This window comes from Pezoporus wallicus, unplaced genomic scaffold, assembly GCF_028554395.1.
Source record: "Pezoporus wallicus isolate ANWC-B61680 ecotype Strahan unplaced genomic scaffold, APGP_CSIRO_Pwel_v1 contig_7274, whole genome shotgun sequence".
NCBI classification, from domain to species: Eukaryota; Metazoa; Chordata; class Aves; order Psittaciformes; family Psittacidae; genus Pezoporus; species Pezoporus wallicus.
Genome location: NW_026637137.1, coordinates 1,933,848 through 1,958,287, shown reverse-complemented (window position 1 = coordinate 1,958,287; position 24,440 = coordinate 1,933,848). Strand labels below are relative to the sequence as shown.

Here is a 24,440-nt window from a genome sequence, read left to right as displayed (position 1 = left end):
TGAGGAACTCCAGAAAACAGACAAGGTGAATAGGCAGTGTAATGGAATGTAAAATTCATTAGTAACAGATGAGCAGAAGTAGTAAGCTGAGTTACCCTAAGAGTTCCTAAGTGAATTCGTTACATTTACAGTTACCATAAAGTCAGGTAGAACAATGAATGCAAGAGTGGTTTTTTTTTAAGAAAAGAAGGTTTAAAAACTGCAACTATTTCATTTGGTCAGGAGGTGAAGAAAAAATTTCCCTGTTAAAAAATAATGATTGGTAGAAGGAAGGTAATTGAATTGCGCTGATTGCTGCTCCTGGAAATGTAAGAGCAAAGATATTTGCAAACAAAGAAATTCAAAAGCCGCAACATTATAAATACCACAGGGATTACACTTGTCTTTCTTATCACAGTATGTATACTTAATTCAGGAATGCAGGGCCCCACTGATACTGAGGAGAATTACTTAGATATAAAATACTCTCCTTATTTGCTTATTCTTCCTGCCATCTTTTCCAGGACAAATTGCATCCAGTGCAGATATACTGGCAACTGTAAATAATGGGCCTTTAGCAGACATGTCATGCCTTTGTAGCTCCTTCTCAAAAGGAAGCTGCAGCTATCTGTACATAAACATACATAGAGAGAATGAGTAAAAATACATTTGATACAGCCAATGAGTAAAAATACATTTGGTACAGCCAATTATCAGAGGAAAGCAAAACTAACTTAAATGTATACTAGGTGGCAAATATGGGGGTGTTTTCTCAGTGCATCTGCTGTGTAATACATGTGCTATTTATTAGAATAAAGTTCTTAGCAGGTGTTTGAATTATCTTTTTTAACAAAGGGACTTAAAATAAAACATAAACTCTGCTTAGCAGGAAATTCCCGTTCATTTTCTTGTTGTACAAAAGGCAGTAATCTGTTTTCATAATAAAACTAGTGTCTGCAAAGTGATTCTTCAAGAAGGTAGTCATTTAAATTAATTAGGAATATAGTAAAGCTGCAGAGGGGTAATTTAGAAGCATCCCAAAGAACAAACAAATATCATCCTTTTGTGTCATCTTGGCAATAACAGACACTGGGGTGTTTGCAACACTGTTGTCCTAAATTTCTGTCATTGTGTGTTACTGTATGAGAATACCAGAGAAAAGATTTAGGAAAAATTATAAAACTCTGCTGCGTTTGAACCTCGCTCTCTCCGAAATAAACTCTGTCTCTGGTTAAAGTTAATTTTAATTCTGAATTTAATTAAGCCTGAAAAAGTTTCATGAAATTACTTCTTTTATGGGTTTAATTTTTTAATGTGTCTGTGTAGTTTAGCTTGCATATTCACAGGTAAACTGATACCACTGAATTCTTACCCTTTTGCAGTTAAATAGTTTCCAAGGTCTAGTTCAATTTTCTTAGCATCCTTTTAGGTGGTATGGAAGGCACAGCTTTTCTGGAGCATTCCATTTTTGACTAGTAATTAAGGCAGTTAATTTTATAATTATTGTTCTTAACCATGTTGCTAACCTTTTCAAACTCTATAAACCAAATATCTGTTCTTTGATGTAATTATAGTTAACTTATAATGTGGACATTTTGTCTTTCCTGCTTTTAGTCCTTCGCTGATACAGTAATTTTATGTCATGTTATGACATCTAGGAAAAAAAAAGGTGTTTAGTGGTAGCTTAAATGACTGTAAATGTAAGAGCTACTATTTATTCAATTCTAATGTGATACCTGTGAAATAAGGAATTGAATATTTCCTAGAATGGTTCTTCAAGATGCATATAGTTCATAAAATGCTTTTATCCAAATATTTTTTCATGTGTGTGAAATACAGAATCTCCTGATTTTGATGAATGAGAAATATATTTTGCAATGCTTTCCATTTATAATACTGCATATGCATTTAGAAACTCAGAATCTTTTGAACACTTGGGTATCTCAGATTGAGTATATCTGAGATATATTCAGATTTCTGCCCTGAGCAGAAGCTGATAATGCAAATGATGCAACAACCACAGCTCTCTGGGTCTGTGTTTATAAGCACTTACATGCCTAAGCATATGCTAAATTTTATACTAGTGCCTAGCTTTAAAGGCAATGAGTGCAAGATTAGGAAATTGCAAGCAATTATATGAATTGACAGTGTAAGGGTAATCTAAATGCTGATTTTTGTTGGTTTTAAGGTAGGAATCAACCTTGTAATTTCTGCTATTTGTAGTAGTTGCTAGTTATAATTAACAATAACATATGCTACAGGACACATGCATCTATATTTTTTTATATTTGATAACTAGGCTAGAGATTATGAATAGCTCATTCTACTATGAAATTACTGGGAATCCTTTGTTTTTAAATGAAAGGAACAAAGTAAGGGTGCATGAGCTAACTAGGAAATAAAAATTGCGAGAATTGTTCAGTATAACATCTTGAAACAATTAGAAAAATGGGATTTCTAGTACACAAAATTTGAATAAGCAGTAGAAAATGTGAGTCTTTCTCTCCTTTTTCTAAATAGATACAGCATACATTTTTCTCTTGTTGTGCACAAGGGAAAAATATCCATGTACTTTATAAAGCAGTAGTTCATGCTGAATGGATATGAACAGTCATTCAGAGAACAATTGATTTTACAATATCGTAGAATGGGTTGGAAACTTGTGCATTCACAGCACTGTACAGTATTAAAATTTGTATATAAATTTCACATTAACGTGACTGTTTTAATAGGAAAATTTTTTATAAGTGAAACCAGACCATCTTAACTGCAGCAGACTGGTTTTTTTTACCAGTATCTCCAAATCAATTAAAGTATGAAATCTCTATAAAGGTGAAGTAAGTAGAATAAAATGCTAAATTTTGCCTTACTGTGTTTAAATAAAGAACTACAAAAAATCTCTTAAGAGCTTTGATATTTCCTAGAGTAATGTGAAACATTTAGTCAGCACTTTTTGTAGATAATATTTTATCTATAATATCAAAGTCTGAAGATTCAGAGTACTAAAAAAAAAAGAAAGTCATAGAATCACAGAATTATAGAATAGTTTGGGTTGGGTGGGGCCTTTAATGGTCACCTAGTTACATCTACATCTTCAATGAGATCAGGCTGTTCAGGTCCCTGTCCTGCAAGACCTCAAATGTTTCCATGGGTGGGGCATCAACCACCTCCCTGTGCAACCTGTTCCAGTGTTTCACCACCCTCACTGTAAAAAATTTCTTCCTTATATCTAGTCTAAATCTACCCTCTTTTAGTTTAAAACCATTAGGCCTTGTTTTATTACAAAAGGCCGTACTAAACAGTTTGTCCCCACCTTTCTTACAAGTCCTCTTTAAGTACTGAAAGGATACAATAAGGTCTCCCCAGAGCCTTCTCTTCTCCAAGCGGAACAAGCCTAGCTTTCTCAGCCTGTCTTCATAGGAGAGGTGTTTCAGCTTTCTGGTCATTTTCACATGATCTCTAGATCCCTCTAGATTTCCTCTAGATCCACTCGGGCAGGTCCATGTCTTTTTTGTGCTGGGGCCCCACAGCTGGATGCAGTATTCCAGGTGGGGTCTCACCAGAACAGAGGGGCAGGATCACCTCCTTCAAGCTGCTGGTCATGCTTCTTTTGATGCCTCCCAGGATACAATTTGCTTTCTGGGCTGTAAGCGCACCTTGCTGGCTCACATCCAGCTTTTCAACCACCAGTAGCCCCAAACCCTTCTCTGCAGGACTGCTCTCAAAACAGGAAATGGTGTTTTGTTTGCTGTTGAGATTAATGTGAAATTTGATGTGGGAGTGTTGACCTGCTGGTGCAAACCTCTGCACAGGGATGTGGACAGGCTGGATCGATTTGGGAGACCGCCTGGGAATCCCGGGTGCTGTAGGCTTCCCAGTTTTCACAGACTCAAAGGCTTGTTGCTGCAGTACTTTGTCCAGTTCCCAGATCCCCGGAAAAACGAATTTGTGTTATTCACACAAAGAAAAAAAACATGACTGCTACTGCTGAACCCAGGACATTATCTCAGCTTACTACTTCTGCTCATCTGTTACTAATGAATTTTACATTCCATTACACTGCCTATTCACCTTGTCTGTTTTCTGGAGTTCCTCAGCCTTCCGTGGTGCTACCTCATTCAATTAATTTGCTATTACCAGTCCTCAACAGTCCAAACATTAGAACAAGGTATTAATTTTCTAAGTCTCCAGAATAAAAAAGGACCTCTCAATCTTACTCTTTCATTTCTCTGATCTTTTCAGTCTTATCTTAAAATTACTGCCACTGAATCTGAGCAAAAAATCAATAGTCATAAGGCAATTTTAATAGAGCCTGTGACATTTTTTTTGGGAATGCTTAATGTGTCATTTAGTTTTGAGGAAGTTTTACTGGAGAGATGAGTCTGGTATTTTTCTCAAATAATGTGAAAATTTGCATCTCCTCTATCTTTTCTGAAGATTAATATCTGCATTATTGTTTTTCATTTATAGTAATCTCATAATCTTCAAAGTTTCATAATGTTTTATTAATTTACCTGTATGCATTCATACAATTGATGCTGGAAACCTAGTTGCAGATTTGAAAGGCCAAATCTTGTTTTGTAGCTCCAGCTCCATCTATAGTTATTTAAAAAGCCCTATTTTTTTTACAAGGAAGAAAATGGATGTAGAGTATCACAATGAGAAAGGTTTCTGATGAACAAGGAATTACGACAGTAACATTAAGAAACAAGGAATTAGTACTCTGATCATAAAGTAAAGCCATCACTGTTGTTCTATGCTGTCACTACTCTGTACAGCAACTTATGATAAAAAATAAGGTGCAGTATGTCATATACCAGTATACATCCCTTTTATGGTATAGAACATATAAATGAGAAAAAAGCATCTGATGAAGGAAATAAATCATGTGTGAAATTCGTGTGAGAAAACAATCTACCTGCTTCCATAATGTATGTTATTGCTGAGTAGACTAACTAATTACAGAAGGAAAAGGTGACCTCAGTTTAGAGCTGGCATATTTTGATTAAGCCAAAATAAGAGGAGAGTCCTTTCTAGGTCCTATTAAATCTCAATTCTAATAGGTATTTTCTAGCTTAATTTCCTTCAAACTTTTCTTGAATCAGACATTTTATTATGTGCTTATCTATAGTTAATCCCAATATAAATATTTTAATTCAATTGCTAAAATGGATCTTGCCTGAATGGAAAAAGATGAATTTGTTCTTTTGATCTAGATTTACTGGAAATGGATCATGGAATACTTTTGATTGGTAGGGACCTGTGGAGACCTTTGTGCTCAAATGATTGCTAATTTTATAGTTTGATCAGGCTGCTCATGGTCTTCCTTAGTCAAACTCTGAAAAAAATTGTGAATTTATTGTAGCACGTGTCCTGGGTTCAGCTTAAACCATGACAACATGTCTTCATTGAATCCTTTATTCTAATTTTTAAATTCTTGGACTACCAGTCATAGGACTTCTCATAGCCCTATAGATGGTCTGTATCATACGAGTGCACAACTTTATATATATAATATATATTGTTCTGAAGTAAATTATTGTTGACACACTAAACTGTTAGTCACACTAAATTATTTTTATGTGCATAGGAAGAAGAGCCTCTCTCTTTCAAAGTACAGGAAAATTCAGAATTCAGCTTACATTTGTCCAAAGCGTAATGCTAATTGCAAGTTTTTAGAGAAAGTAAAAAATTCTTCTTCTCTGTGATACTGAGAATATGAAAATATTACAAAGAATCATCTTGCTTAAAAAAAAAAAACAGTTGTGGATTTGTTTATCTATTATTTAGGTCACCAAGTGGTGAAAACTAAATAGCATGTTCCTATTTCTGTAATAATATTTTTATGAGTTATCTGAATGAGGGGATCAAGTGCACCCTCAATAAGCCTGAGATGACACCAAGTTGGGCAGCAGTGTTGATCTGCTGGAGGGTAGGAACACTCTGCAGAGGGATCTGGACAGGCTGGATCAATGCGCCAAGGCCAATTTGAAGATGGTCAGCAAGGCTCAGTGTCAGGTTTTACACTTGGGTCACAACAACCCCATGCAATGCTCCAGGCTTGGGAAAGAGTGACTGGAAAACTACCCAGTGGAAAAGGACCACCAAAAGTTGGTTGATTGCTGGCTATGAACACGAGCAGCTTGTGCCCAGGTGCAGGTGATGCAGGCCAATGGCATCCTGGCCTGCATCACAAATAGGGAAGTAATTGTCCTTGTTGTACTCAGCACTTGTGAGGCCTCACCTTGAACCCTGTGTTCAGTTCTGGGCCCCTTACTACAAGAAAGACATTGAGATGCTGGAGTGTGTCCAAAGAAGGGCAACAAAGCTGGTGAAGTACTTAGAGGACAAGTGGCATGAAGAGTGGCTGAGGGAACTAAGGTTGTTTAGACTGGAGAAAAGGAGGCTCAGGGGAGGTGTTATCACTGTGAACAACTATCTGAAAGAAGACTGCAGTGAGGTGTGTGTCAGTCTCTTCTCCCAAGTAACAAGTGATAGGAAAAGAGGAAATGGCCTCAGGGTGTGCCAAGGGAGGTTTAGCTTGGAAATGATGAAAAATTTCTTCAGTGAGTGGTCTGTAGTTGAGTCACTATCCCGGGAGATATTTAAAAGACATAGATGTGGCACTTAGGGCATGGTTTAGTGGTGGACTTGGCAGTGCTGAGTTAATGGTTGGACTCGATGATCTTAAAAAGTCTTTTCCAACCTAAATGTGTCTATGATTCTGTGACTCCATGAAGGTATAGAACAAATCCATGCCCCAAAGAAATTAATTTTTTAAATAATTTGTAGTACAAGAGGAAAGATTTTCTGGATTAACAGTTTCATACTTTTTTTTTGGAAGGAGGAAGGCAATTTGATTTTTTTTTTTCATGTTGATGGATTTATTCTAAAGTTTTTATATTCCAGGAAAAATGCATGCTATTTATAGCTAGTTACTTATGTCTTCATTGGAAAAAGAAGAAGGAAACATTCTTATATTCAGTTTTACAGTCTGTTGCGCTACATTTATGCAAAATCATGCCATTTAGGTATGTAGATGGAGCATCATAATGAAAATGTTATAATATGAGAAAAGATCTGTAAGAATTTCCTATGAATTTAGTTCAAAGATATAGACTCAGTATATTTGAAATAAAGTGTGGCCAGATATTGAAAAAGAATGGAAGTAACTCTGTGCAGTTACTGTATGAATACAGTTTTAAAATTTAGAACTTTAAGAGGCCTAACAACTTACCCAGACTATAGTATCTCTATAAGAGCTCTTTGATTTAGAAAGAAATAAGAGGATATTGTCAGTCGAAACTTTGGAGTCATTTCAGCTAAAGTATTTCTGCTTCTCTGAAGAGGTTACATTGCATGTATAATCTCTGGGGATATAGTTCCTTTGCAGAATTATTCAGGTTGGAAGAGAAGTCCTCTAGTTCAAACTCCTGCTCAGAACAGGGCTATGAATCAAATCATGATGCTTATGATTTTGTCCAGTTGGTTCCCAAAAACCCCCAAGAACGGAAATTATATAACTTCTCTGTGCAACTTGTTCCCAAGATTGTTTTCCTTATAATTAATTATTTTTTTCTATATCTAGTTAACTATAATTCCATTTGTAGCTCTAACTCATTTTTCTGCTCTGCATCTCAGTAATGTGCCTGACTGTTTTCTTAGTAGCAACCTCTTATGTACTGGAAGTGTGCTTCTCCCAGTCCTTGTTTCCAGGTTGAACAAGCCAAGCTGCCTCAGACTTTCTTCTTAGGGCAAGTGCTTAAGTCCCTAATGGCTTTGGAGCTAATCTCACTTGGTCTTGTATGGGGGTGTGTGTCGGGATCCAAAATTAGACACTGTATTACAGAGGTGGTCTATCAAGTGGTAAGTAAAAGGGGAATAATTGTTTTCCTCATTCTACTCACTACTCTTATGTTAATACAGCCTAGTATGCTGTTAGCTGACTGTTCTTATGACCCCCAGGCCTTTTTTAGCACAGTTGCTCCCCAGTGAGGCACTCCCAGGGTTGTACTCATTCAGGAGTTAGTCCATCTTAGATGCAGAGCTTTACATGTCTCTGCTAAATTTCATGACAGTCTGTTACACTAATTCTCCAGCCTTTCTAGATTGCTCTAAATGGCAGCCTTCTCTGTCCCCAAATATATTGACTGCATCCTCCAAATTACTGTTGTCAAACTGATAAGGATTTTATCTCCTCCTTCAGGTCAATGACAAAGATGCTAAACAGGTTAAATCTCAGAACAGAGCCCTGAGGAACACAGCCTGTGACTGGTCTCTAAACAATACAAGTCATTAACATTTACTCTTTGAGTGTGGAGTGTTGTCCAAACTACCATGGATATGCAATCTAGGTGTATGAATGTTGGGTCTTTCCAAGATAATTAAGGCTGGTGGGAGTAATATTAAGCTAATGTGCCTTTCTGTCAGACTAATAATGTTCAAATGCACTTAGACCCAAGCTAGTAAAAGCCCTGAAGCGCTTCATAGTGCTTTATGGACTGGCTGATTCAGATGTTTCCAAATTGCATTTGAAAGGCATCTTTAAGTGGAGAGATATCCTCAGAGATTGAACACATCAGCTCTGTTTTCACATACAAATGCCTAATTGACTTATTCAGTCTCACTTATTTCCAAGATTTCGCTGAGTTTTCAGTGAGTCTGTTAACAGTTTTTAAATGTGCTTAAAAATTAATTTCTTTGAAAAAGTTTCTGTTACTGTAGTTTGTCTGTTTTGTATCAGTTTTTTGCATATAACTTAAATGCATTTACTTGTATAACTTAATATTAAATGGAATCATTATTGTCTTCCACATTTCCACTTCCTAATTTTAATGTTTTCTTTGTTCTCCCCTCTACTCCTGCTCTTCCTTTTTTTTTTGTTCTTCAAGTATTTATTCTGTGTGACAGTGATTGGCTTCTTTTTTTTAGTGGAATACACTTTCTTTGGATATGATTTAGAACAAAATTGAATAGATACCAGTGTCATTTATTGCCTTTAAATGATTTTTGACCTAATCCTTTAGAATTAATTATTTTTAAAGAATTTTGAGGCTTTTTAAAAGCAACAATAAAAATTGCTGTGGCTCTGGTAATATTTAGAAAAATTACAAACCTTAATTGGTTATTAGTGGCATTATGATTAGTGCTGTTAAGCAGCACCTGGACCTTGAGCTCTTGTCTTTAATTAGAGGCAGTAATGTTTTTCCCTCTGAGATTTCTTTATGAAAGTATTTGGCTTAATAACACAGGGTTATCAGCTTTCAACTGTCTTCTGGAAGAAACCTCCCAAATGGCACTACCTCTTGTATCTGCCTTTCTCATTTTAGTCAGAATTTCCAAGCATACTCTTCTTTATTTCTTAAGCAATTACTTCTTTTCACTTTCAAATATTTTTGTAACTTGGTCAATTATGGCTTATAAGGTATGGAAATTGTAGTTTTTTTTCCTAAGCATGATTCTGTACTCGTGATTTCAGAATACTCATAAAATTGGACTACTTACAGATTTTTTTTCTGTATTAATATTTTGGCCAAATCAAAGCACACACTCTTGCCATCCTTCTCCCCCATTCTTGTTAAATCTTGTCTTCATTTGAAACTTCTGTCTATGTATCTTTCGTAGTATCTTAGAGCTCATTTTCCATGGCTATTCCTTCATCTCTTTATCATCAGTTTTTCTCAGGTTTTGATAACACTGTCACTTCCTCTTGTTCAAAATTTGCTTCCAACTACTGACTAATTTCTTGCTACTTTTAATTCTTGTTTTGCCACGATAGGCTGTCTGACTTGGTGTCTTAACTAATTTCTTTTCAGCAGTCTTTCCTATACCTTTCCTCTATCCTAATTTTCTTCTTTACAGTCATTAAAACTACATGCAGCATCCTTTGTTCATTCAAAATATTTTTTCCAATGTTTATTCATTTGATGCTGTCATAAACTTGTCCTCTTTGGCCACATTTTTACAGCTCTGCTCTCTTCTGATTTGTTCTAAATTATTTCTATCATTCTATGTTACAAGCTGTTTTTTTCTGTTGATTTATCTACCACTGAGTGTCTACAGTTTCTGATTTTTCCTCACTTTTTTTTGTAATACTTACGTGGTGTGCACTTGATTAGATTAAAGGTTCTAGCAAAAGGAATTCAGATTATTTTATACACATCCAGTGTGATAGAATATTAATTTGAGGAAGGGAAAAGAAGGGTTCTGTGCCACAACGATAAACAAAAGAACTGATGCTGATAGTGGGAGAATGATGTTGCATGACATGCAAAGACAGGGAGCTTTCACGTGTAAGATAATTAAAGCAAAAGAAATTTCCAAATGAAGGAGACAAAAGGAGGAGGAAGACAAGCTGAAGCCTAAGAAATCCCGTAGGAAGATAATTAGTAGTTAGAGATGAATAACAGGAGCCGGCACTTGCAAACTTTTTAGATCAGGAGGAGTAAGAAACCATGGTAAACCTATATGTTTGTGGTATCTTAAAGTAATTTAATATATATTGTATGGCATATTACTTTTGTTTGTAATTAAATAATATCTGAACATACAGAGCTTTCCTTTGGTGGTACTTAAAATTCTAGACTATCCAATATTTCTTTAATAGATACTGAATTATTTAGTCATGAAACAGATACTTTCCACAACGTATTCTACTCTAAGCATTTTAAATAAATAATATTGTTCTTCCCCATTTTGTCTTAATGAAAAATAAATGTATTGTGTTCAATTAAATGAATGATCTACATCACTTTTATACTGTCTTTAGTAGAACCAGGCATATGCAAATTTTTGAGGGCCATCAGTCAGAGATAGGTTTAGGTGGCCGGGCTTTTGATAATCTATGACATCCTTTGTAATGTCCAAAACACTTGAAGAGGTCAGAGTCTAGTATCTGTTAAATTCATTGGAAGTTATACATCTAAATGCTTTTGCTGTATGAGGAAGTACTAGTGGGCACTTATCTACCTCTTGATGTGGTAGGAAAAAAAAACACAAATCTTTAACAGTATATTTTTTTTTCTTTTATTCTAAATTTTTAGTTAACCAGCCTCAGGAGGCTTTTCTCTTTTGTGTGTGTTCTTTGTGTAATGTGTTTATTGGTATATGCTTATAAATTCTAATATGCTTTTGAAAAGCCTGGATGAATAATAAGGTTATTCTCTGTTTTCTCTTTCTAATAATCTAAATATTACACAAGCTAGAAATAAGTTGAATTTGCTCTAGCTGTAGTGATCATCCTCCATTTTCTAAGACTAAGAGAGAGCAAGTGAGGTTTAGTTAACATATCATTCAAGAAAAGTTGGCTGTTGAGATAGGTGGAGGAAGAGGTTACAGAATTTTCAGGGTTGCAGCTTTCCTCTGTCTGCACTTGAAATTTGCGCTCAAATCCACAGAACAGTTCAGGGTTTTTTTCTGTTCTTAAAAATTCTAAAATAATAAAAAATAGCATAGAGAAGGATACTCTGGCAATATGCTTCATAGGAGACTGGGGAAAAGATGAAGCATTAATGAAGTAGAAACTAGCTAGTTAAAAAGGAGAGCTGCATGCCCACACTGGTATGATTCTGTGTAGGAGCAAACAGTGGATCAATGCTAAATGAATGGAAGAAAATGGAGGATGAGAGAGAGGCTGAATTTCCTGGAAGGAAGTGAAGGAAGTAATTTTGAATTGGACTCTAAAGAGCCTGAAGAGCTGCAGGGTGATTTGGACATGATAATGTAAATATATATATATAAATAGTGTGGCAGTGGACAGTGCTCTTCTGGACTTGTCAAATTAAGAGTGTGGAAGTCACAGGGATAGCTTGAGTACTGAAATCCTCTTACATGGCTCTAAAAGAAAAGAACTGAGATATTGCTGTGTATGTGTTATACAATTTAGGTGTAGATAGGTGGACTTGTGCAAGCAGGTATTTTAGGAAAGCATTGTTTTTTATTTTGGAATGCATTGTGTGGCACATAAACATTCAATAAGCACTTATTTTGCTAAAAATGATCGTGCTTTTCTCATCAATACCTGCAGAGCATTTATGAAATAAATTACATAAGACTTTAACATCTCATTTTATAGTACGCGTTAAGGTAAGATTAAATTAATCTAAGAGAGTATAATTGATAGTTTGGTTTAATTTAATCCTCTTATTACCTTATATGTAAAGAAAGACATAGCTAGTTTAATGGTGGTAGTTGATTTACTATACTGAGACTGTTAATGGTTGGATTTTATTTTGCATAATTATTGGATACTTTGCACTTAATTTAAAAGAGGTAATTCTATCTCTCTTTGTAGTGCTTTTATCTTAAATATTAGAATATTTAGAAATGGCTAATATTTATCATAAGGTTCTGTGTCTTATAAAATCATTCCACCATTATGTCAAAGCATTGTCTTCTAGCTGTCTTTAGTAGTCTTTAGACTGTAACCCAGTTTCTTTGGTGCTATCAAGTATTCAGTTGTATATTTTTAAGTTTAGCTGAAATTCATGATAGAGACCTATACAAAATGTTAACAGCACAGAGTACATCTTTGCTCAGAAAATAAGAATTTTTGACAAGATTTTGCCCTCAAATGTTATTCCCAACAGCCATCTCAAGGAATCTGACTTGTGCTCACATGCTAGATGACAAAGCTATAAACCCTTTGACCTGTAAAGTGTAGTATATGGATGCTAAAATGCTTTCTTTATAGCATCTAGGAATGGACTAGAAGAAATATGTGTAGATGAAAACAGTCATCACTGAATTTGATGTAGCTTTTTGATTCCCCAAAGCATTATGGCTATTTGGAGCACAGCGTGAAATTTTCATCAACATGAACAACAGACAATAGCTACGTAAGGGTAAGGCAGATGGAGTTGTTTTCCACTTTTCTAAACTTTAATGTTAAAAAGAACATCAGTTATTTTAGGATCAGGAATAGGCCATCTGCCCGAATTGCCTGCCCTTTCATCTTACTCCCGTATTATTTTCATCTGAATGCTGTTACATTTTTATGCTTTGTTTCCTTGAAAGATATTTTGTCTCATTAGCTGATTAACTTTACACCAGTTTTTTTTTTAAGAATTCCAGGTCTTTCTTTAACATTTATGTTTTGCTATTCAAATATTTTGCCTTTTGATGTTTGCTTGATAATTTTTTTATCATGCCAGTAAACATCTTTCCTTACTGACACTGTTGGAAATCATATGACAATCTGGCAGCAATAGCAGCAGGAAATAGGCAAAGGACCCACAGGGATCATGGAAGAGAGAGGAACAGAACATTTACATCATGGCAAAGAAAAGGACTTTGGGAAAAGAAGTCTAAAAATAATTGAAGCTGAGAAACAAAGAAATAAGCAAGTGAGAGATTTGTAAAAAGCATTTTTTAGCTGCCAGAAGAATTTCATTTGTGGTTTTCAGCTTTGTCTGAAGGGAGGAATGACTTAATAAAATATTCAGTTGCTTTGAAGGCACTTCAATGTAACTGCAGCTGTATCTCTCTGATAATACTGTAGTCAAGTAGGTAGACATACAATACCTTTATTTAAAGTTTTTCTTGAGTGCTCAAAATATTGAGTCTTTTAAACATGTGTCCCGATTGGCTTAACTTTATATCTTTTTGAAAACTGTTTTTGAAAACAGTGGCTATAGAAATGAAACACTACATAATGCAAACAGAGTAACATAACCATATTCAGTCTTGTACCATAGGGTCAATTTTCATTATTCATGCGTTCTACCGCATGCTTATGCTATTTGCAAATTATGCTTGTGCATTTTGTCTCAGAATACTAAAGTGCAGCTAATCATGGACAGAATTTAGTCTGATCCATTGTATTATTTTCACACTGCCCTATAATACAAACATTAAAGATTCAACTGCTTCAGAATTTTTACTGAACCTGAATAGTACAGTTCTCAGTTTCAAAGCACAGTTCTCCCTAGATGGGTTACGGTTGCGTACATTATCATTCCAATCATGAAAATCTGACCAACTTTCAGTAATAAATTCAAATTGAATTTATCTATATAAGCGCATAATTGCACTTCTCTTGGTTATTATCCATCTTCTACAGTTGTCATATGGGTAAATGAAGTTTGGTTAATATTTGGTTTATTTTTTTATCCCGACAAACTTTAGCATCTAACTTAATTTTACTTATCAGTGCGTATATTTTATGTTTACTAAAAGTTTAGATAATCTTTCTCTTGTTTTGGTAATCCTTTTCTTTTTCTGTTGTAGCTTAACATTTTCTCCAAGTATCTATTTAGCCTTTTCAAGAGAAGATAAGTTCCAATTATTTCCAATAGTATTAAACTGGAAGCTATCTAAATTGCACATCTGGTATGTCAACCAACTGCCCTACCAAAACAATTGGTTTGGAAGATCAACTGATCTTCCAGAAACATAGATTTTTCTTTTTCTCCTACGTAGCAATTTATTCTGCATCTTTCTACTGTTGCTCACGGAACCCAAAGGTGCTCTAGAAAGACCACTTTTATCTGTCGCTTCCCCAACAATTTTATTCAAGATGTCTTTCTGTAAGCAATATTGTGATGAAGTCTCATAATTTTCAGTAGGCAGCACCAATAATTTTTTACTCAGGATATGTTTCTAGTTATCTTGTTTCTTTCCCCTACAAAAACTGCATGCAATTGTTGATTGCAAGCATGTTTTCTCATCTTTAGCATGAGGTGAATTTCTAGACTTGGTTTGCTTCTAGTGATCTGTATTCAGTGGTTATCTTCTCTGTTCTGTTTGACTATACCCTTCAAAAAATGTCTTCTGCCATTTTCATATTGAACTTTTCATGCATACTGTACAGTTTCTGCAAGTAAAATTTCTTGTTTTGTCAGTGCCACACCTCCACTCTGGTTTTACTCTATTCAGTTCGTTAATAAGAATTATTTTCTTTCTTAAGTATGACAGAGTGGTACTTTTCAAATTTTTCTCTCTAAAATCTCAATTCTTCTTGTATTTTCTACTATGTGATCTTATTTTCTAGATTGTATAGGCATTTTTTTTTTCCTAAAATGTGTCTTCTGATCGTAATGAATAAAAGATTATTGTTGATCATTGTGTCTCTTCTATTACTGTCCAACACAAGATTGATGGAAGAATCTCCATTGCTTTTTCAAGTTATCTTGAGGCCACTGCTTCAGGTTAAACAAGCAAAATGAATTTTATTAGTGAATTTTGGAAATGGGGATTTCCTTTTAGGATGTAAATCCACATTTATTTTGTTATCTTTTATCTAAGTTTTTCAGATAATATTTGGGGTTATTGTTTCACATCAGTGTAGCTAACCCACAAACTTAAATGTGCATATGTAAATTAGCATTTGACTGTATTAGCAAATGGAATACTGGAACTTGTTTTTGCAAATATTTTACCAACAAGTAAATGTTTAGTCTTTTTGAGAATAGAAAACTACATTTCACTCTATTAGCTGGTAGGAAAAAGTAAGGTAACTGAATTAAAAAATTAAATTTAAAAGTGTTTTCAGTTTTATGTTTTGGCTATTGCCTAGCCAAACATTTCAAACACGTTTGCCTTTTTCATTAGTAGCATGTTTCTGAATTAGGTTTGCTATCAAATGCCAAGATAAAGGTAATCTATTTCTGAGCTACTATTTTTTGGTTTGAATAATCAGTAAGTATTGCTTTTCATGCATTGGATTCCTCAGAGAAAACTGTTAAATAAATGGAAACACAGGTGTTTAACAATACTTTTGTCTGTTTCTGGAGAAATTAAATATAGCTCATTGTCAGTTCCTACCTCCATTAAAAACAGCAAACATCCCAATTAATAAAGGACAGAAAAATTATAGCCCTATACCTTGTGTAAAAAAAACCCAACCTTCCTGTAAATGAAGAGATTATTAAACAGTATAATATACCATTATTAGGGAGTTCTTCCTGTACTTTTTTAACAGATCGTACTTTCCTGAAGAATTGTTGTTAGATATTTTTGCCGTTTGTCTGTGAAGAGATGTAAGTTAAATACGCAGTAAGCTATTAACTCTAAAAGGGGGATTTATTTCCTAAGGACCCTTGGGTTTATAGAGTAGCTTATCTGCAGAAGGAAGAGCTATCCATTTTTTACACACAGCTACACATGAATCTCACCACTCACCTGTAGTTTCCATAGGGATTTTAACATGAAGAATGTCTTCGGTCAAGGAATCATAGAATCACAGAATAGTTAGGGTTGGCAAGGACCTTAAGATCATCTAGTTCCAACCCCCTGGAATGGGCAGGGACACCTTGCACTAAATCATGGCACCCAAGGCTCTGCCCAGCCTGGCCTTGAACACTGCCAGCGATGGAGCATTCACAACTTCCCTGGGCAGCGCATTCCAGCGTCTCACCACCCTCACAGTAAAGAACTTCTTCCTTACATCTAACCTAAACTTCCCCTGTTTAAGTTTGAATCCATTACCCCTTGTCCTATCACTACAGTCCCTAATGAATAGCCTCTACCCAGCACCCTTGTAGGTCCTCTTTAGATACTGAAAAGCTGCTATGAGTTCTCCAGGCAGCCTTCTCCAGGCTGAACAGCCCCAACTTTCTCAGCCTATCTTCATAGGGGAGGTGCTCCAGTCCCCTGATCATCCCTGTGGCCCTCCTCTGTACTTGTTCCAACAGTTCCATGTCCTTCTTATGTTGAGGACACCAGAACTGTACACAGCACTCCAAGTTGAATTCTCACAAGAGCAGAGTAGAGGGGCAGGATCACTTCCCTTGATCTGCTGGTCATTCTTCTTTTGATGCAGCCCAGGATACGGTTGGCTTTCTGGGCTGCAAGTGCACACTACTGGCTCATTATCTCTAAAAATGAATCTTTTTAGAGGGTATTTTTTTGGCTGATATCATGAAGATGCTTCTGTGTAGGTATTAAAGATGCTATGCTTATATGGATAGTAGATGGTTCACAGTACTGCCATTGAAAGCTTTGCCATGTGTTCTACAAGATACTACTTTTCTATAGTAGATATAATAATGCAGTGCAGATATAATGAAATAAAGGTCTCAGACAGACTAACATGTTGCTAATATAACAGAAGTATTTCACACATGCACACAAATGTATATAACAAAAGGATCAAACAACCATTCATTAATCAACATACACCCTGAATTCTAATTTAAGTGTGTTTAAACAGCCTCACCTCCAACATGGTTTTTGCCCTTAAGATGTTCTTACAGTAACTAGATCAAAAAATATAACTGAACTTGCATTTCTGTTGAAAATACGTAATATTTCAGTTCTAAATTATTTAAAACCTCTGTAGAATACTGAAGAATTGCAATGCTGTTGACATAAATTCACAAATGAATTTTATATTAACTCAATTGTGCTACTAAATATGTCATTTAAAAGTTTTAGTCTAAACCTGCAAGCATTTATTTCTGCAGATCCTTTGGTAAGAGTATTAACTCTTTGAAGGAATATACCTGTTCTCATTATTGCAGTTGTATTCCTCCTTTGTGCCCCATCAGTTAAGCACCCCTACCAAATCACAAATGTTTTATTCTATGAGTCACTAAAAAATCTGTGATCTTGTAACCTATTGCAAAGACATTCCTGACCCTGTTCTTACTGATATTTTCCTAGTATTTTTTTCATTTTCACTTTTGAGTGATAGCAGTGAAGGCATATTTTCACAAATAAAGAATATTACTCGATGGTTAGTTACAGAAGATGCATCTTGTTGGTATGCTGAAAACAAAAGCTTAGCATATTCTTTCAGAGATACTTTCAGAGAAAGAGAGGTATAAAGTTGTAAAATGGCTTAATCAAGGTCACTTGAGAGGAGGATTGCAAACCTACTTTAAGAAAATGCAATTATATTTACCTTTTTCATGATATAAAGGAAATTATTTGCATCTTAATGATTAGCAACAGGACAATCAATTTCTTTTAAAATGTAAGGCATATTTTCATTTGATATCATTATAAAGTATGAAACAATTCAGATATTTATAAGATTTATAAGATATATGTATTTAAGCTTTCAAAAGGTTAGTGTAGAATTCTTTTATATAAAAATGCATTCTATGAACAGAAACTTTAAATAAGATATTTAAATGAACTAAATAAAGCCTGTACTTATTCTGTGAGGGGGAAAATTCCTCTTATCAGTGTTCTCCCTTAGACTTGTATTCTTATGCTGTTTTATAACATTGCGCAGAGATATATTTGCCTGAAAAAAAAAAATAAAGTTCTAAGTCCTAGGAGTTGTAAGTTCTAAATGTAGCTTTATTCCAAAGGTAAACCTAGAATCACAGAAAGGCTTGATTTGAAAGGGACCTTAAGGAATATCTGGTTGCCCTAGATGCAACCCCCGCTGCCACAGGCAGGGAAACCTTCTACTAGGCCAGGCTGCCCAAAGGCCAGTCCAACCTGCACTCGAACACTTAGCGTATCTGCTTATTGACGGGTCCCATTAGAGCCGCCTTTGCTCAAGTAACTGCTCATCCGGAGCTGTCCGTTGTCCTGAAACCCATCACGGCATTTTAGCATTCCTGCGCTCCACTTCAGTGTGCCTTTATGTCCGATAGCGATTCATCAGGTTTGTAAACTTACTTCTTCAGTGAAATATATCAACTCTATGGATAGCCTAACTTTTAGTAGCTTAAAATTAGAATCAGGTTCTTTCTGCCTTTAGCAACTTCGGAAATTACTTTTGTGTAGTTTAAAAATCTTGGGATTTAACTAGAAAAAGGACGTCTATAACATGAAAACAAGTTACTCATTAGTAGTAGGCAAACTGAAATTATTTTCTGATGTTATAAGTGTTTATGCACTAATAATATTTTCAGAGTATGCAACAAACTATAAATAAGTTGAAAAGTTAATGTCTAAGTACAGGATGTAACTCTTCTGATCACATCTAAATACAAGAATGAATTATTTTTGTTTTATCAGCAAAAATTTTGTCAGCAATTCCACAGAAATGTTTACCTCAAACAAGTCTAGAAAGGTAAAATATATATTATTATGGAGTTTAAATAATGTTAAAGTCTACTAAAGAATTACAAGAAGTGTTTGTCACCGCTATTTTTACTTTGCAATTCAAGTTACCTAGGCATTCTATAAATATTTTCTTCCTTAAGCACAATGTCCAGTAATAATATTTTTTCTTCATTCTTCCTATTTTTTTTTCATACATACAAACTAAAATAACATAAAAAAAAATGCTATTGCTTTCTTTTCAGGAGGTACCATTTCTTTTCATCAGGTATTTCAATGGTCAGGTGTCTTTACTGGGTCTAGGAGCAGTCACTTTTACCATCCTAAGAGAATTTGGTTTCATTTGTAATCACCATCTGATCATCAGCTTCTTGTGCACATTCACTGCTTATGGGCAGCAGCAAGTATTCATTGTTCTCTTTTCATTTTGTTTCATTTAATTTCTACTAATAATGTTTCTGTCAGGCATGTATTGCTTGTTACATTGTTAAAACCTAGGAGGTTTATAAGCTAATCAGTTGTTTATGCTGAACAGATATGTGCAGGTCCAGAAAGGAAACCTTACTATCATTTAAACTGTTCCAGCTGAGTTCCCTGTATGACCAGCCTGAAGTTTAGACATTATTGGTAACTGAATAACCCTTTGACTGAAGACAAAATATTGGGTTTATGTTATCTGAGTCGAAACATTGCATTTAGTTTTCATGCTTCTGGGAAAATCCCAAAGCAGCTCAAAACTTGCTTTTATCAGTAGCTAACAATCTATTTCCCTATCAGTTTTATGTCTCCTTCCCGCCTGCCTTCTCTCTTCTTCCTCCCACAATAAGCACCATGTAAAATATGTGTGTTATTATTAAGGGTAAGTACTTTATAAAAATATTTATTTTGTAGTTTATTGCAGTTATACAGCCTAAACCCAGCAAAAATATCCTGTGTGCTCAGACTGGTATTTAAACAGGATTATATGTAAGGAGATATTTTGTCAGACCCTAGAATGAGTTTGTTTATTGTCAGACAAGATCACCCAGAATGTTTTGTTCAGAAACAAACAAGCCAAAAACTATTTGGATTTTAATCAAAAAATGTATTTTCCTCATAAAAAAAATTCACATACTCACTGTGTCTACTCTACAGAATTTGTCCATTTCATTACACCATGTGTCAATCCTAGTATACCTGTTCACTTCAAAAACTCGTGGCTAGACTGTGTAATACAGCAGAGAAGGAGGTATTGCTCAGTTCCACTACTTTTATATAATAATAAAAAAAAATACAGAAAATGTTCTTGGCTACTTGCACTGTATTCCAGACTTCAATGTCCCATCAAATTTCTAGAAAATGAAGTTAATTGTATTTGGTTGGTAGAATACCTTTAGAAACCAGTTAGTTAAAATTCTTCTCTTATGCTGAGTGAGTACATATTCCCATTTGTCAGCAGCAGCAAAGTCCAGATGTCTAGTTCCTAAGTGAAAGAAATTATTTTTCTTGTTGCCTTTTTGTTCAGCACAAATGCAGTCATGTGCTTTTTATTTCAGGAATTAAGTGATATACTGACACATTTATGACATATTGGTTGGTACACCTATTACAGTTGCTTTTACTTCCATTGCTGTGCTTTTGTCTTTGCCCATGTCCCAAAGACTGATCAGTGGAGGATAAAGCTCATTGAGTGAAAAGGATTGTTTCTTCAGATAATTCGTTAGATAGCTGTGTCCAACACCATAGTTCATGCCACGTGAGATGCAACTGTAGAGATACGTCACAGAGATGATTCCCAAAAGAGCTCCAAGGCAGGCAAAGAATCCTATTATGTTGTTCTTTTCATAGCCTTTCACTGCCAAGTCCAGTCCCTTTGTGGTTACGTTGACACATTGTTTCTTATTCTGTGAATAGATAGTGGGAATATCTATACAGATTTTGTATTCAGTTGATGGATTTAGATGTGTAAGATTATATACCTTTATGTCAGATGGTATTCGAGCACTCTGTGCAGCTCGAGAGTTTTCAGCTTTCGGAAAGGCTGTCCATCTAACACTGGATTTCAGAATTTTAGAACTTGCCTTCCATGAAACCAAAACAGAATTAGATTTTATGTCTTTTATTTTAATATTCAGAGATCCATTGCTGTCCTGAGGGAAAGAGCCATCCACTTTAATCATGACTGACTTTAGGTCTGCCCCAACTAAATTTGTTGCTATACATGTGTATAAGCCACTTTCTTTTTGTGTTACATCACTTATGTCCAATGTTCCTTCGGAATGAATGTAGTATTTGTTAGAAATAGTATTAGGCAAAAGTTTGTGTCCTGATGGTGTTATCCAGTAGATTTCAGGTTCTGGTTCTGCTGTTGCTCTGCAGTGTAAGGAAATATGGCTGCCAGTTTTCAAATCCAAAGTAGATGGAAAACTTTCAGGAGCTATCAGTGGGAGACAGATTTCCATCATTTCCCGGAAGTGTATCTGTCTCACATTCTGGCCTTGAAATTCAGGGGGGTCTACACAAAACAGGGACTCCGGCTCCATGAAGCGAATGTTTGTTTTATTCATGTTAATCCAGCGGATGACACAATCACATCTAATGGGATTGCTGTGTATACTAACTTCTTTAAGGTTAGGCAAGGATTCTATTGTACTGCGGTAAAGGGCGCTCAGTGCGTTGCTGTTAAGCATGAGAGATTCCAGCTTGGGCAGTCTGTAGAATGCATTTGGATGAATGTATGATAATCTGGGGTTATTGGTAGCTTCTATTTTTCTTAAATCTGGCAAATTATCAACAGCAAGACCATCTATAGAGATCAGTTCAGGCATGTTATTAATTCCTAACTCTTTTAGGTGCAGCATATTGCTAAAATCTCCTCGTCGTATTCTGTTAATGGGATTCTTATTTAGATCCAGAAATTTAAGTTTTGTGGCCTTTTGAAGAGCAATGTGGGGCACTCTAACAAATCTATTGTCATAAAAGGAGATGCTTTCTAAATTGTCAAGGCCAGCCAAAGCATTATCTGGTATTTCAGTGAGATTTATGCCTGCTAAAACTAGGCTGCGCAGATTGATAAGAGGCTTAAAATTCATATCTTCAATTCTGATTATTGGGTTTTCTCCAATCATGAGAATTTCAAGATTAGGAGTAGCTTCAAACCACTTCCTGTTGATCATTTGCAGACCATTTGAATTGAGATGAAGTCTAAGAAGATTATTGAGGCCTATGAAAGCTCCTGGTGCAATCACAGAAAGCAGATTATGATTAATATAAAGCTCTTGTAAATTGTGGAGTCCAGAGAGACATTCTTCAGGGAGTTCAGTAAGTTTGTTTTCTTCAAGGTACACTGAAAGCAACTGTGGTATCTTTCTAAGATTAATACTGGTCACTGAAGATAAATTGTTCTGAGATAAATCTAGACCAGTTAAATTCACTGGGAAGTCGACTGACTGTTCAATGTTTTCAATATTATTAGTCTGTAGAAGTAGAACTTGTGTGTCAGCAGGCAGTCTGGCTGGAAAATTAAAAAGGCCTAAATCATTACAATCCACTGTTGGAGCATCCATATACACAGACCTGGGGGTGAACCATGGTCTGATCTCGCATATACATGACTCTGGGCAGTCTGCTTTTTTTTCTACAGCTTGTACTAGTGCAGTGATAACTAGGCCAACTAGAAAATTAATTTTGAGTTGCATGTCCTTCATCTTAGCTCAAATGTTCAGAAAAGTAACACGTGTTAATATTCCACAGTTATGGGTTTGGAATTCAGTATGGCCTGGTCAGTTGATAAAGTGCACACTTGCATTTGTGAAATGATGATCGTGAAGGACTTTCTTCCTGACGATAAGTGATAAATTTGTAACCAACTTGTCCAGTAGTAAGAGGCATTTTGTGGAAACGAAGGTCACTCTGTCCTTGATGACATGAAATTGATAAGCTTTGTGAAGATGAAGTATGTATAGATGGTCATAGGAGATTAAGCAATTCATTTATTTAGTAGTATTAACTTCAAATCCCATGATTGATTAGTGTTTGCAGGAATGACAGGGTGACCTAAAATAGAAGAGGAAATAATTAGTGTAAGAAACTATAAAGTTATAAATTAATTTAGACATCTTTTGCTCTCTAATGTTAATTATTGCAAGTAAGAAAAGAAAATTACTGTGGTGCCTAGAGTGTTGTAGTGGTGTCCAGATAGCATAAATGAAGTTAATATAGTAATATATCTTTAGACTTGTAGCTTGTCATACATCCAGTGGAGCATTGCTCTACAGAAAGAGGAAGATCCACAAAGTATAAGGCAAAATATGTCAGTGAAATTTTTCTACATATTTTATGGTGCTTTAAAATATTTTATTTTTTCTTTCAGTTATCACTAGAAGCAGACTGAGTTCTGTTGGCTTTGAAAATGTAAACACTGAGCAAAATCTTACAGAGCATGAACACAACTTTTGAACATAAGAAAGAACATAATATATGTATAATCAAAGGAAAAAGGAATGATGGGATTAACACGCCTTCCTAATGATTACACTGTTAGGCAAGCCTGTAAGATACTTATACAGAAATATGGAAAATTGATAATCCACAGGCTTTATAATTTTCTAATATTTTTGAGGCTGCTGTTTAGGAAGAAAACTTTTCTTTAAAGTGATAATTAGAAAGAAATATGTACCTCATAATAAATAGCTTGTCATCTTGGCAAATTCAGGCTAATTACTGGCTTGCTTGTTTTGGCTTCAGTAACTTCAATTGCAAGGAATAATAATAACAGAAAAGTGTCTTTAGAGTAAGAAGGAAAAAAATTACAGTAGCAATTGTTTCTTTGGTCTGTAGCTCTGCAAGAATCTGAAATTTGCTATGAAGTCTCAGATTTTCTTCATGTCCTAAATTATAGTAACGACTTGAAGCCTTAGCATCTTGAAGCATCAAATGCGTCTTCTCCAGATTTTTGTTATGTACTTGCTTGTTATGGGGAAAAAAATATTCTACTTTCAGTGTATATTTTGTTCCAAGTGATATAATCCAAACCCTTCATATATGAAGTAGTACACATTAACTGGCTACTTTACTTCAGAATATACACTTCACACGATTGTCCAGAAGACTTCATATGATACACATTTATACCCTTTCTCCCCTTGCCCTTAGTGTCAAAATACATAGTGACATTGTTCACAAACTGTAAGATCAAGGCGTCATTGACATTAATAAGTAACTTCTGAGGTGTTGCTAGTACAGATAAAATTACTAAAGTCAAGCGTCAAGGATATGGACTTTAGGTTTCCTTTTCAGGCCCAAGCACTGGGCATATTGACTGCCTAGGCATTCTGTATCAGCTCAGAGGAAAGGTGCTGGAGCATGTTGAGTGACATTAGGCCAATTTGAAATACATTTGTCAAGTCTTTGAGGCAGCTGTTTGTGTTATGTACATTTAAGGACATTTAATATTGTATTTTAACTTGTAAGTGTATATTGTATTTTGACTTGTAAGTGTATTAATAAAGTGAACAGACAAT

At 35.1% G+C, this 24,440-nt stretch overlaps 2 protein-coding genes across 9 annotated transcripts in view; one reads left to right on the top strand and one right to left on the bottom strand.

Annotated features, from left to right (window-relative positions):
* The window catches only part of IMMP2L (inner mitochondrial membrane peptidase subunit 2), a 449,643-nt gene that overhangs the window by 168,484 nt on the left and 256,719 nt on the right, over window positions 1-24,440 (top strand). The window contains exon 4 of one of the 6 annotated variants that reach the window (XM_057403704.1): window positions 8,186-8,311. The exons of the other annotated variants lie outside the window; for them this stretch is intronic. Within the exon in view, the coding sequence (XP_057259687.1) occupies window positions 8,186-8,234 (49 nt within the window). The 3' untranslated portion in view covers window positions 8,235-8,311. Of the gene's footprint in view, window positions 1-8,185; window positions 8,312-24,440 lie in introns of those variants that run through there. 6 annotated transcript variants of the gene reach the window in all.
* Window positions 19,270-24,440, bottom strand: part of LRRN3 (leucine rich repeat neuronal 3) — a 33,754-nt gene continuing 28,583 nt past the window's right edge. For 2 of the 3 annotated variants that reach the window (XM_057403696.1, XM_057403698.1), the window contains one exon: window positions 19,270-22,974. In XM_057403696.1, coding sequence (XP_057259679.1) covers window positions 20,499-22,625 — 2,127 coding nt within the window. In that variant the 5' untranslated portion in view covers window positions 22,626-22,974 and the 3' untranslated portion in view covers window positions 19,270-20,498. Of the gene's footprint in view, window positions 22,975-23,596; window positions 23,682-24,440 lie in introns of those variants that run through there. The other variant, XM_057403697.1, reaches the window with a different exon arrangement.